Source organism: Carassius carassius, chromosome 36 (genome assembly GCF_963082965.1).
Source record: "Carassius carassius chromosome 36, fCarCar2.1, whole genome shotgun sequence".
NCBI lineage: Eukaryota > Metazoa > Chordata > Actinopteri > Cypriniformes > Cyprinidae > Carassius > Carassius carassius.
Window position 1 is genome coordinate 18,221,971 of NC_081790.1, and position 15,383 is coordinate 18,237,353.

At 37.7% G+C, this 15,383-nt stretch overlaps 1 protein-coding gene and 1 long non-coding RNA gene across 2 annotated transcripts in view; one reads left to right on the forward strand and one right to left on the reverse strand.

Annotated features, from left to right (window-relative positions):
- Positions 1-15,383, reverse strand: part of LOC132117358 (collagen alpha-1(XXIII) chain-like) — a 139,040-nt gene that overhangs the window by 75,309 nt on the left and 48,348 nt on the right. Inside the window, exon 3 of the mRNA XM_059526606.1 lies at positions 5,669-5,704. Within this exon, the coding sequence (XP_059382589.1) occupies positions 5,669-5,704 (36 nt within the window). The remainder of the gene's footprint in view (positions 1-5,668; positions 5,705-15,383) is intronic.
- Positions 5,595-8,719, forward strand: LOC132117359 (uncharacterized). Its single transcript, XR_009425744.1, has 4 exons — positions 5,595-5,717; positions 5,872-5,995; positions 6,581-6,629; positions 6,750-8,719. It is a non-coding gene; the product is annotated as an uncharacterized LOC132117359 (long non-coding RNA).

Below are 15,383 nucleotides of genomic sequence, written 5' to 3' on the forward strand. Positions count from 1 at the left end.
TTGTCTTCTCCACGTTCAGAGAGAGATTGTTGACTTGATGTGGTGCATGACTAGCCGTTCAAAGCACTTCATGAGGATGGGGGTAAGTGCAACAGGACGGTAGTCATTGAAGCAGGATGGAGATGGCTTCTTCAGAACTTGAATGATGGTTTTAGTTTTGAAGCATGTGGGAACAACAGCCTGACTCAGTGAGATGTTGAAAATGTCTGTGAAGACATCAGTGAGTACTGCTGCACAGTCTCTCAGTACACGCCCAGGGATGTTGTCAGGACCCGGAGCTTTGCGTGCATTGATCCTGCTGAAGGATCTCCTCACGCTGTCTGAGGTCAGCGTCATCACCTTGTCGCCGGGAGGAGGTGGAGTCTTCTGTGCAGTGGTGCTGTTTTGTTGCTCAAAGCTAGCGAAGAAGGTGTTCAGCTCGTTCAGTAGAGAGATGTTGCTGTCACAGGTCCGTGGTGGGGGCTTGTAGTCCGTAATGGTCTGTATCCCCTGCCACAGGTTCCTAGTGTCTCTGCTGTCGCTGAATTGATGAGCTATCCTCCTGGAGTGCTGTCTCTTAGCCTCTCTGATGCCACGGGACAGGTTGGCCCTAGCTGTTCTCAGGCCCACCTCATCTCCAGCTCTGAAGGCAGCGTTCCGTGTCTTCAGGAGTCTGTAGACCTCCCCTGTCATCCATGGCTTCTGGTTGGCCCGGACAGTGATGGTTTTTGTGACCGTTACATCATCAATACACTTGTTGATGTAGGCAGTGACAGTCTCTGAGTACTCCTGGAGGTCAGTGGTGTTATTGCATGTGGCAGCCTGCTTAAACATGTCCCAGTCAGTTGTGTGGAAGCAGTCTTGAAGAACCTCTGATGATCCTTCTGGCCACACTTTAATCTGTTTGTAAACTGGTTTGGCGACTTTAATGAGTGGTCTGTATGCACGCATTAGCATGACAGTGATGTGGTCTGAGGCTCCGAGGTGGGGGAGGGGAAGGGCTTTGTAAGCTCCTCTCTGTGTGGTGTAAACAAAGTCCAAAATATTATTACCTCGTGTTGGAAAGTTAATGTGTTGAGGTGTATTTTTGGAAACACACTCTTTAGGTCAGCATGGTTGAAATCCCCAGCTATGATGAGAAAAGCATCGGGGTGTGCTGTCTGCTGCTCACTGATGTGCTGGTACAGTTCATTTAGTGCGTCGTTCCTGTTGCTGATGATGTTGAACGGGGGAATATACACTGAAATGAGCAGTATAGCAGTATATTCCCTCGGCAGATAGAACGGCCGGCACTTAATAATCATAAACTCCACCAGGGGTGAGCAGTGTTTGCTGATCACAACAGTATCGCGGCACCACGCGTCATTGATGTAAACACAAAGCCCGCCGCGGGTTTTCCTCCCGCGACGAGAGCTCTGTCTGCTCGATAGCACGTCAGCTGGTCAAGCTGAATAGCGCAGTCTGGAACGCTGTTGCTGAGCCATGTTTCTGTGAACACAAAAACAGTTTTTCCAGTTTATTGACCAACGAGCATACGTTAGCGAGTACTATGGCGGGGATAGATGGCTTGTGTGGGTTAGCCGTTAGCCTAGCCTGGATAGCTCTGTGTTTACCCCTCTTCTGCTTCCTCTCACACCGCTTGTGTCACCTCAGCTGTGGGCGAGATGCAGTAGTAGGGGTCGGTGATGGTGAATCAAATATTCAATATTGCTACTTATCATAAATACTTGGTAAATTATCAGCCCAGCCACTACGTTCAAATGAATAGCATGTAATTTACTCTCTCTTGTCTCTATGATGATTGGTTGATATACCAGAAGCGAGGCTAGCCTCCTCTATGATATTCCTTTTCTCAACACTTCTCAGCGCTGAAAGTGAACACTCGATGCTGATTGGCTTTTAACAACGGAGGCACAAGAGCTCATCTCTCCCCCGGCCTCCCCCTCCCCTTCTCTTTCACTTAGCAGTTGTAATTACATCAGCAGATTTGGCACATTCGTGATAGAAAAGCGGAGATTTCACATAATGGTATAACAACTGTGAAATTACAAACAAAAATATATACATTCTGAGACATTAACTGAAATGAATTGTGAATTTTATTAACATTAAATCGTCCTCATTTTCACCCTTAAAATTTTGGGGAAGCTGTGCCTCCCCTCCCTCCCACGACGAGCCGCCAGTGTTGGGAAATGCTATTCTACTAGAAGTAGCCATCATGAGATGGGTACACCGTGGTCATAAAGGCAAGGACATACTCGGGTAAGCTGTGGTGTTTAAATGATGCTCTGTTTGGTACTAAAGTGTGGTTAGGAAATAACTCCCACATGTTCCAATTTGCTCAATGTTTTCTGCTCTACACAAACTCTACACAAAAACGCCATCATTTTGCAAAGGTTTGACCACGCCCTCATTCAGAAAACACTGAACATAATTAACTCAAGCATCAAAAATGAGCTCAAACTCTGTACATTTATCCATGTGTGAACATTCAGTAGCAAACTGATGACACATCAGTCAGAAACTCAGATAGGAGAAACATCAGAAAGGAATTTATCAGAGAAGAATTGCAAAGAGTTTGAAGTTATCATCATCTGCAGTGCATGATATCATCCAAAGATTCAGAGAATCTAGAACAATCTCTGTGCCTATGGGTCAAGGCTGGAAAACCATACTGGATGCCGTGATCTTCAGGCCCTTAGATGGCACTGCATCATACAGGAATGCTACTGTAATGGAAATCACTACATGGGCTCAGGATTACTTTTAGAAAACATTGTTGGTCAACACAATCCACCGTGCCATTTGCCATTGCCGGTGTTCTGTCGATGTAGCATACTTTGTCAGAATAGCATACCGGAAGTTGAGTTTTATAGCGGAGTCTGTCAATTTTGATTAAAAATACAGTTTATACAGGGGTATGCTTTTTTGATAGGCCCTGGTTTAATAAAAATACAGTTTATAAAGGGGTATGCTGTTTTGATAGCTCCTGGTTTAATAAAAATACAGTTTATACAGGGGTATGCTGTTTACCGCTTGTAATCTTAGGTATGCTGAAATGATGTTTAAATTTAACGCATGTGCAATTCCACCAATTTCACTGCTGCGCATGCGTATTAACCGAAGGTATCCCATTCTGATGGGTATGGTGTTCCCTCAGAACACCAGCTAAAACTTCATAGGTCAAAAAAGAAGCCATATCTAAACATGATCCAGAAGCGCTGTTCTGTGTTCAGACGAATCAAAATTTGAAGTTCTTTTTGGAAAGCTTAAACATCTCTGATGGCATGGGGTTGCATGAGTGCGTGTGGCATGGGCAGCTTACACATCTGGAAAGGCACCATCAATGCTGAAAGGTATATCCAAGTTCTAGAACAACATATGCTCTCATCCAGATGTCGTCTCTTTTAGGGAAGACCTTGCAGTTTCCAACATGACAATGCCAGACCACATACTGCATCAATTGCAACATCATGGCTGCGTAGAAGAAGGATCCGGGTACTGAAATGGCCAGCCTGCAGTCCAGATCTTTCACCCATAGAAAACATTTGGCGCATTATAAAGAGGAAGATGCGACAAAGAAGACCTAAGACAGTTGAGCAACTAGAAGCCTGTATTAGACAAGAATGGGACAACATTCTTATTCCTAAACTTGTGTAACTTGTCTCCTCAGTCCCCAGACGTTTGCAGACTGTTATAAAAAGAAGAGGGTATGCCACACAGTGGTAAACATGGCGTGGTCCCAACTTTTTTGAGATGTGTTGTCATGAATTTTAAAATCAACATATTTTTCCCTCAAAATTATACATTTTCTCAGTTTAAACATTTGAAATATCATCCATGTTGTATTCTGAATAAAATATTGAAATTTGAAACTTCCACATCATTGCATTCTGTTTTTATTCACAGTTTGTACAGTGTCCCAAATTTTTTGGAATCGGGTTTGTAAACTGAAGTTCTGAGGTAATCTGTATTCTGTACCCAACAGAAAATGCAAGCATTTCAGTTTACACAGCACCACCCCATACAGTTTCACCATACAGTTACCAAAGCTGGAGAAATCTGGCATTATGGTCATTATTGTTGTTAATGTCACTAAAGTTATAAGTTACTAATATTAAATATTGATAATAATATAAGGGCAAAACGTCAGTTTTATAGAGATTGTTCTAGTTTCAAGTATTCAAGAAAATATCAACAATATGTATTACTATTTGTTTCTGTCCTGTATTTATTAACAAATTATTTATTTATGGATGTGCTGAATTTTAGCTATATGATTTATATCTATATGATGTTAATTAATTTATGCGTTTAATGTATTGTAGTCTAGATTATTTAGTATGCATACTCCTTGCATCTCTGTGTGTTGGAGAATTAAGAAAAAAAAAAAGAACAACATCAACATTGTGAAACCAAGAGAGGCCATTTCTAAGGAGGCCATTGGGTTTGCTATAGACCAAGGGCCCTATGTGTTCTTAATCCAGGCCTGCTCCCACATCGTTTCACCATCAGCAGCAGCAGCCTAAACCGCAGATACAAATCAGGATGGATCTATGCTTTCATGTTGTTTACACCGCATTCACAAAATGTTGTTTACACTCTAACCATCTAAATGCCACAGAAATCATGACTCAGCAGACCAGGCAACATTTTCCCAATCTTCATATTAGAGCCCATCTTGCACCATACCACATTCAAAGTCACTTAAATTACATCTCTTTGCCATTCCGATGCTTGGTTTGAACTTCAGCAGATTGTCTTGACCAACACGTGTCTATACTGGATGTGAACGTTGTTGTGCTGTCTTTTGTCATATAGTGTCATGCTTCTCATGTCTGGTCTAAATGCAATGACTGATTGGCTGATCAGTTAAACAGAGGCATTTAATAAAGTGGCCGGTGAGTGAGTATGTGTATGTAAATATGTGTGTGTGTGTGTGTGTAGTTGTTTATATAATTGTAACTGTATGTCACTTGATATTAAATGTGAAACTGCACCTGATTTTATAGGCCTAGTTCTATTATCATGGGCTGACTGTATATTTTTCCACAATACAAAAAGCCAAAGTGAGAGAGCTACACAGAGAGCTGCTCTGTAAAACGTACTCACTAGACTACAATATATTTTCAATGATAGGGTGAAATCTTCTGCATAGGAAAATTAGAATTTGAACACTTCTGAAAAAAAAACACAGCTTGTTGGCTTATTTCAAGGTCTTAAACGTATAATTTATTTTATAAATGTCTATGGACAAAATACATCAGAAAGTACAGAGTTTATTTAAAATACTTTAGTCAAATATAAAATTATGTCTGGGGAGTTTGGCCTTGCCTACTAAAACTCAATTGAGCTACAAAATGTACAATAAGATGATGTCTACAACTGTTAGTGGACAAAGTGCTGTACACTTATAATGACTGCTAGGCACTGAATTCAGATTATTAGCACTTTACATATGCAGCTACATCATAATTTTGATAATTTTTTCTTGTTGGATCAAGATGTCATCAACATCAATGCACTTTAAGGTTTCTGAGGTTTCACATGAGAGGATCTTGACAGTCTTTTTCCTGGAGAACAGCTAAAAGTGACTCAGAATTTGTTTTGCTGTAATTTTAGGCTAGGTTCAGGTCATTTTTAAACTATTGGATGTGTATAAACTTGTGTGTCATGCACAGGTACTCACCAGGGTTGCCTTTTCTTCCACGTTTTCCTGGAGGACCTGTGAAAAGAGGGTAACGGTGGATTAATTGCATATTTTTATGTAGAATTTATGACTTTGATTGGTCAATGACCGCTAAAGCTGTGATCATACATACTTTTTTCTTTATCATGCAATGGTAATTATGACCAATTAATTTTATGTGTGATATAAACTCTTGTCTTTAGCAACAGGCTGTGCAGATATCACTGATCCCTTCCCCAATGTGAAAGGAACACATCCTTTTCCACAAGCTGGGCTGATAGTTCTGGTGGAAACTTCCCCGGGAGTCTCCACCCCCAGATAAGAGAGGTGGGAAAAGATGTCTTGCGACAGACACATTGAAAGACAATTTTTGCAGTCCCCTTCTGCAGCATAATAGTAGCCAAGAATTACGTCATATAGGTCCAGCCAAACAAACACAAAGACTTCTCACAAAGTAAAGTAGCAGAAACGAGGAATAAAAAGGAAGGCTGAATTTAGCAGATACCAGAAAGCTTTGAGAAAAGCTGAATTACAATTACGCATTTGCCAGTGCCATGGTCTAGTGAACTACAGGAAGACACTACAAAAGGTTGTGTGCATTAGAATAATTTAACTACAACTGAAATACTAAATGGTTTGGATCAGGCGTCCTGCAGAGTTTAGCCTCAACCAGCTCCAACACACTTGCCTGGAAGTTGGATCTGAAGATGGTTTAGATGCTTCAGGTGCATTTAATTAGGGTTGGAACTAAAATCTACATGTCAGTGGCCATCCAAGAACAGGTTTAGACACCCCTGGTATAGACAATATAAATTCGTAATTTAAGATGCCACCACTAGAACAAAGTTAATAGCAGGATTATTTGCTTTGATCAATTTGAGATCATTTAATAAAAACGTTTTTCATAATCAGAAGCTGCAGCCCTCCTAATACTCCTTATTAGGAAGAAACAGCACTGAAGGTAATCTTCAACACATTTTATTGCATACAGTACTTCAGAAAAACTATAAACTATAGTGGACAAAAAGTGGCTTTTGATCATTTGTTGTCTGTGTTTGTGTTACTTCTGATCTTTTCATAGATGCTCTTGTGTCTCATCTACATGGGCAGGGCTCTTCTGAGACCTTCTGGATTCATTTTCTCCAGAGATGTTATGCATCAAATTGATCAAGTTAGTGGCAAGTGAAGTACGGCATTTCTTGATTTGCCAAACAACTGTGTGTAATAAAGATGTTTTCTCTCAGACAATTCTGTACACATTGTTCTCTTACCAATATTAAATTATTCTAATCCACACAAGCTTTTATTTGTAGGAAAAAGACATACTTCTACCCCAACCTTTACAACAGGCCCTGTGTTAAAAGGTGAGGCATACGAGATTAATTTATAACTTTTATTCACATAAAACCTTATTATACTAAAAAGTCTCAAAGTTTGAAACCATGTCATGCAAACTGTAATTGGTGCTGTTTAGCATTTGAGGGATTAACACAAAAAATAGAAATGATGGTCTGTGTGAAATGTTTCATGAACTGAATGACTGGTTTTGAATATGTAAGTGTCATATGGAAGACATTTTCCACACTCTGCTCTACGATCTGTGGTAATCTATACCAACACCCTTATAATGTCTCACATAAACATCGACTCCCCTCCACAGGGCATGAGCTGGGCGTGGGAGATTTATCACAGAGAAAAGCACGGTCAGGCATTTTTAGCTTTATCTTTTACTTTTGAAATTACCTATTTTACCCAAATATGCTTGGAGGTAGAGTTCACTTCCTGTTCTCCTAATTGAAACCACCATAATTCTTGTCAACTAGGCTAGTTTACATTAAAACCCAAACTGCATTACTGCATTAACCAAAACATGCCAGTTTACAAAATAGACAAAGTAAAAATCTAAACATCTCAAAACAAACAATTAAGACAGATCAGTAAAAATGGTCATGTGCAATTATAGCTTAATGTTCCAATTCAATATCCTTGCGCTTGATCATTTTCAGTACACGCTTATCTAAGAACTGCATCCATTAAAGTATACAAAATAAATCTTCATTGTGAAAACAAAAAAGGGATTTTAGTGCAAAAACCAACACCTTTTCCAAAAGCCTGTCTGTTAAGCCCTTTTGATACTACGAACATCTCTACAAATCCGCTGGTTCATCCTCTAACCTCTAACCCAAGCTCCTCTCACTTCAGGCACATATACAAGCTCATGTCTGTGTGACACAACCACCAAGTCCCTATGTTAGCAACAAATGTTGTTTTATCAAAACTCAGACTACATCAAAAACCACATTACTCTATATGCACTTATGCACTTTGCAGAACTGTACTGTATATCTAAGCAATAACACATGCAAGAACGCTGATGTTCCAAATCAATACTAACAGCATTATTAGAAGTATAATAGCTTTTATAAAACATTTCAACAAACAAAACAAAAATATTGAGAAACATTTTAGACACAAATATTGTCACTCAGTTTTTGCTTCGCCAACGAAAGTAGGCTAGTCCAAACAAATCAAAAGCAGAATCTCTCATATGATGAGTAAACTAGTTGAGCATATGTCTCAAAAACTGTGTCCAAAACTGCCCTCTATACCCTTAGTGCACTAGGGCACAATATCAAGTACACACATTCCATTCCACAATGTACCTCAAAGTGCATTCACGCCAGGGTATTTATCATAGTAATTATCATAATTATGAGATTCAAACTTGTAAAAGGCAATCACATCCTCGTAGAACTTGTAATTACACCTGATAAACTGGGAATTCTCTGAGAGCTACAATTTGTATCACCTGACTGCTGCAGTTTCAGCCTATTTGTTATCAACAGTGTTGCCATAGAAAAGCATAATCCCAAGTCCAAGGACATGAACAGTGCAGAGTAGAATGTCAAGTGATTTGAAATCACATTTCCAAATTATGGTAATTTCAACATGGCGTGAATGCATGTATCATTCATTGTCATCACTGTGTCAAATGAATTCTGCATCTCACTAGAAGATGGCATCCCCAGCACTTCTGTATATACCATATAATAATATAATTACGTAATAATAATAATAATTACGTAACTGGTTTTTAAATGATTGGTTGATTGCATAATTCAAAGACTCGCACATAAAGATGTTTTTTTTTCTAAATGAATCAGTGTTTCTGAAAGAATCTTTGACTCTAACATGGACGCTGTTCACCACCCACTGGCATAACAATGTAAAACTACAGAAAAAGTGCAAAAATAACTACCTAAGGCAAAGAATCATAGTTTAAATCTAAATCTGTTTCATTAAGTGCAATACAAATGAACCTGAGTCAGAACTTCAAAATCACTATTTAACTATGGATCTCATCAAAGTCACACATTAAATGCAGCAAGTTAATGAAATCTGGCACATTCATGCCAGACATTTCCTTTGCGAATGCTTTGAGACCAACATGAGTTTACATAAAAAGGAACCAGCCCTTGATAACATTTACACCTAGCTTTCAAAAAGACTTGACGTTAATTAATTCCTTAACACTTCGATTGCAAACTATTGTCAGGTGCTTGGAAAAGGGCTTCGGCCCTCCATCAGTGTTGTATTAGGAGCGGCCTGAGAATGTGTAATTAGGGGGGTCTTTTATTCTGAATTCCTTGGGCATTAATTGAACAGGTGTTATATGTTAAGATGTTAATTTTTAACACCAGAGAACAGGCTCATTTGGCAGTAAGGGTGTGAAAAGAGGGAGGAAAAGCCAATAATTGCCCCCTCGTTATCCACCCACCCACCCAAGATCAAATTCAGACCAGACTGAGATGAAGACGGCTGAGCTACATCTTAAGATATCAAGGCTCCGCTGCAGACCACTGCCGCCAACACCAACCAATAGTTTCAACTGCTACAATAGCATGTGTTCATTCTCTCCTTAAACCACAGATGTTCTTTAACACCTTAATATGAAACAATTATTTTTGGTTACACTAAAAAACAGAAAAGTTACAGAAGATGTACATACTGTGAACAGTGTATATAAGCCTACTATGCAATGAAACATCAGTGAGAGTACACTGATGGTAGCATAGTAGTAGTAGTAGTACACTTTTCCAAACATGCTATTCTTGATCTGCTGGAAATAAAGATCACAGATTCCTATTCAAAAAGCATATTGTTCAAAAAAATAAAGTTAAACAGAGATCAAAGACTAGGATGGAAACCATGACTAAATTAACCCGTTAGGCCTATCTGAAAATAAAAGAAGACTCAAGATTTATACAACAGTGCTGGCAGATGTTCAAAGCACCTACCTATCAGGACTAACATGCTTCACTTTCATAAGATCTGCCTATGGAATATATAGGGTAGGGGTGTCCAAACCTGTTACTGGAGGGCCAACGTCCTGGAGTTTAGCTCCAACCAGCTCTAACACACTTGCCTAGAAGTTTGAAGATCTTGATTTGTTGTTTCACGTGTGTTTACGTTTAGAGCTAAAGTCAGCAGTACAGTGGCCCTCCAGGAACAGGATCTAGGGTATATTTCTACTATGTAGTATTATGATGTCTTTAAAAGCTTCATAAAATGAAATAGTGAGTATGGTTTGACTGCAAATTGGAAATACTATCTTGGATGGCCAACAAAGAACTCAGGAATCTGCAATGCTTTTAAATTTCTCAACTAATTTTAAAGAAACGACTAAAAGAAATTAATTCAGAGTTTCACACTGAATTAAATGTGAATTTTGAGCTAGAAAGACAGTTTATTTTTTTATAAACTGTCAATTAGTTTAGTTTTTTAGTTTGTACTTTTATATGTAATGTATTTCATTGGAATATTAGTAATTGTGCATTAATTACCAATACATTTGACAGATTTTATAGAATAATAATAAACAAAATTAAAAACTTGCATTTTATTTAATCTTAAAACATCATGTATTACATCCTACATTTCCCCTCTCAAATAATGTTCTTTAAAAATAATCAGTATATACATGACCAGATGGTTTGATCTTTCAGTTGATTCTTCATGTTGATTCTTTATCAGTATGTCATTATGTTTAAACTTACAATGGTCTTACAAACCTCAGTATACTATGTGAAAAAAAAATCTATGCTACAGAAAAATACATGTTGGTTTTGGCACTAAGCAAAAATACTGTGATTGTGGTGCATCAGCTAAGGCTGTTCTGAAATGATCTTCAAACCTTTAAACAAATGCTGAACCCCTGTATCCCAGTGATCGCTGTATCTCTCTCCTTGGAAGAACTTTAGTGCAGATATATGTCTCCACAGCCCTCTTTTCCTGCTACTGTCTACAGACATCTCTCACGATAGATAGACAATAAATCAAGTCTCTGTCTAGACTCTTATTTATGGGGGTTATATATGGAAATCAAATGCTCAGTAGTTTTGCATGGAGCACGTTCTAGAGAAAGCAGTATAACAAAAGAACCATGGTCCTGATTTTGATTTAATATGATCCATATAAGCTATTCAGCTGCAGTTACACGTGGTTAAAGAACTGCAACAATGAATCAGTCAAGTGATTATAGTTTGCAGTCTTTCCAGAACTCCTCTAAGAACATAAAAAACAAACCGCAGAACAGATGAACTGATGCTTTTAAAACAACTCTAAGCAAATCTAACCAAGCACATTTAGGTTCACACCTAGATTTTTGCATGTTATGAAGAAAATGTCAGCTGCACTTGCCTGTGAACAACTCACAGCTGTGGCGCCTTAAGTGACACCTAAACTCTTTTGAGGGTTTTCCAGTCAAAAGAGCCCAAGCGTTTGGCTTTTACTTTCTTTCAGTTCAAGTCTTCGGGTTTTAGGCCCTGTCCACACGGACACGGGTATTTTTATAATCGTGACTTTTTTTACGCGGTTCGCCTTTCGTCCACACGAAAACGCAGTTCCAGGGCACCGAAACCGAACATTTTTGAAAACTACGGCCAGGGTGAGCATTTTCAGAAACGCCGGTTGCAGTGTTGTCGTGTGGACAGTATAACCGGGTTTTTTGCCGTTATCCGCTGTGTTTGACGTCAGATTGTGCGCTGCTGACTGCTTCTGATTGGCCAAGGTGACTTTACAATTTGGGTTATATCGCCGCCTGCTGGTGTGGCATGCTCTTGACAGCGCTTGATAGCATGTTTTTGCGTTTTCATGTGGACGGGATTTTTTTTTTTAAACGCAGGAGGAAAAACTCCAGTTATAAAAATACCTGTGTCCGTGTGGACTAGGCCTTCATTTTTTTCTTATTTTGTTTGTCTTATATTTGCGCAAGACTACAGTCTCCAGCAACTGATGTAAACCACGGGGAAAAAACCAATATCAATTTGCTTTCCAAAAACCACAATTATTTTTATTGAAGGAGTTTATTATAAAAAACTGAATGCAGGTCAGCTGAAACTGCTGCCTCATCCTTCACAGCTGTCTCTAACTATAGCTGTCTTGGTTAATCCCAGAAAGATTGCAGGTCAGAATATCCAAGTACAGAAAAACACTGCTGTTCTCTCCCTCGGATGACTTCGAAAAGCAACGTGCTTTTATTCTCATTCTCATTTTTTCAAATAACTGATGTGGAAGGAGTCCGGGCCACTATAATCTTATCATAATTGTTAACGTATGGCCTCAAGAGGTGAGTGGCAAACTGTTTTACAGCCTGAGCGTTTTAGTGACATTTTGCTAGAACATTCTAATGACAGATTGGAACACACAACCTGACTTATTCTGTGTGAGAAGATGTTTGCTTTGCATCTCACAGACAGAATATAACGTTTAGAATAAAATAATCATCCACAGACTGGATCATACCACAAAATTTGCTTCAATATTCACAAGTCTGGTCTTACTTTACTAATAATAATGTAACCTGAGTGTCAAAGTAAATAGAAATGTGTATGGCACACACTGAAATGTGTCAGTTCCTGGCACAGAGTCTATTTATAGTACATTGCCAAAATAGCACAATGATGTCTGTATTACAGAATACATTTTGTTTGGCTATAATAACTAAAATAAATATTTGGACAGAGTTTGGATTCAAATTAAGGCACTTTATGGCATTGGATTGGAATAAACAGCTCATTTGAGCTGATGAGCAATAGGATTTGATTTTGATACCCTGGTGTTTCACTTCAAAGAGCCCCTGCAAAGGTTGAGCAGTTCTGGGTTTACAGTAAATGTTCTTGATTTAGTGACCATAAAGCTCTGATGGGGTGAAAACTCCATTATGAAACTCAAACATAAGGAATCAAGAGAGAACTACAATATAAGGATACAAGCCTGAGATCAATAAGTGAACTGATGTGCAATATATAATCAAATAGATTGCTTTGGAAAGAGATTTATGTCAGTGCACATAGAATTGATTGTGTTTTGTTATTTAGATTCAAACCAAAGGACGTAATAATTAAGACTTCTGAGAAAAGCATGACCTAGACCTTTCAGAAAATTGAATTTAATATCCCTTTATTAAAACAACTCGTGACAGATTGGTATTCTTTGAGATAATTTAAATCAAAGGCCTATTTTTTGGTCTTTTATGGAATGTGCAGGTTAGGTTTTGTATAGTAGGTGTATCCACAGCTGCATGGTTTACAATTAGAGTATAAGCCAATTTTCTCCTTATTAAGGTCACATTTCCTAGAAAGTCTGATAAGTCATTATGCATCAAATTATATTTCATAAGTTCACTAATGAAACTCCAGCTCTTTTTTGGCTTGCAATTTTTGGCTTAAAATCTGAAGGCATCAAAACAAGCTGTCAAGGAGAATAGACTGATCATTTTCTCCCCTTTTTCATCTATGAGACATAGGATTATACCCTTAAATAAAATATGAATGGTACCTCTTTGGCAAAGGAGAACACAAACTTTTGTTGAGCTTGATATCATGAAAAGAGCACCTATGATAAACGAGCTGAGCATGGCCAAATGTTCTCATAAATTTATATAGACACACATACAGGAGGCAAATCCATTGAGTTTATATATGGAGTAATAATATTTACCTCTGGCCTCTCCTGTCACTAATGAGTTCATTAATGAGGGAATCAATAAATGTTAATACACTATTAACATTTATGCAATTGGCAAACGTTTTTATCTGAAGCAACTTGTATTGCAATTCATTTTATCAGTTCATGCATTCCCTGGGAATTGAACCCATGACTTTAGCATTGCTAGTGCTGTGTTTTGTAGTATTACTTCAGCCCTAGCAACACCATGGCCGTGGATTTGAATCTCTTGAAATTTATAAACGGATAAAGATATCTTAAATCAAATGGAAGTTGTTTTGGATAAAAGCATCTGCCAAAAGAATAAATGTTTGAGTTACAGGAATAAAACAAAACTATAATTTCATCATGTCTTATACTAAGCAGTATCCCTTTAACCCTTTGGTGTTGATTAACGTGTATACGTGTTATAAGGCATTTATCTCCTTATAACCCTGAAAAGAACTTAAATTACACTTTCATATCTATAGATAGCTTGACATGTCTACTTTTAAACTAAACAAGTGCTTCCGAAAACAAATATCCTGTGATAAAGTAATCCATATGAAAACAACGTGATATCCGTTTTTTACATTATATCTAATTTGACCACGCCCCCGCGCTGAACGCGCTTTTGAGATTACAATGTTTCACTGAAGTGTGCGTCTTGAATACGCCCATACAGAAAACAAAGCAGCGAGACTGTTCAAGTTTTTTTATTTTACTCTTTGCTTCACGATGAGAGGAATAAGACATAATTCACCTCAAAAAGATGTGATATGGATTACCTCAGGATTTGAGATTTGGATTTCCTCAGAAAAAAAAGAATGAAGCGCTTTATTCAGCAGAGATCATACACATGAGTAAGTCTCTTTTTATTTATTTATATACTTGTACTAGTTTTCACATAACGTGTAAACATTTTACTAGTTAGACTTTTTCCAAACTATAATTCCTGACTAAATGTATAATCAAGTGAAACATTATTAAGTTTCAATAACAATATACACTACTATACCATTCAAAAGCTTGATGTAAATAATATAAATGTAACAAATAAATGTAAATTTAACAAACAATGCTGTTCTTTCAATTTACCCCCCCCCCCCCAAAAAAAACTGAAAAAATATTCTCAGATCTTTTCAATATTAATAATAATAATAATAATAAATGTTTTTTTGTTGTTGTTGGTTTTTGTAGAAAATCTGATTGTTAAAAGGATTTCTGAAGGATTGTGTGACTGGAGTAATGATGCAAAAAATTCAGCCTTGAAAGTCAGCTTTGATTGTTCCTAATAAACTCTTTAACTGCACTCGCAAGTGTATATTAAATTATGTTGTGGGATAATTAAATATATTCTAAATAAACTACAAACATAAAATTATATACTTTTATTTTGTTCTCACATTCTTTCTTGTAACTCCTTCCTCTCAGTGGCACAGATGACTGAATGGCTCATTATGCAGCTCATTATGCAGGCCTTTGTCTTCTCAGGTGTAAATCACAATGATATTCATTATAGTTGATGCCTACTCGCATATGACTTTTACAAACAAAAAGTGTCTTAGAAAATTTCAATCAATATATTGTTTTCTGTGAGTATGATGATGATTTTCACATAATTTAGAAAGAAAAATTCTAGGCTACAAGCTCCAGTTCTCAAAAGTCCTGGAAACCAATGTTCTGTATGTGTTTTATGGCATTATTCAAGTGTTTTTACATGTTTAGT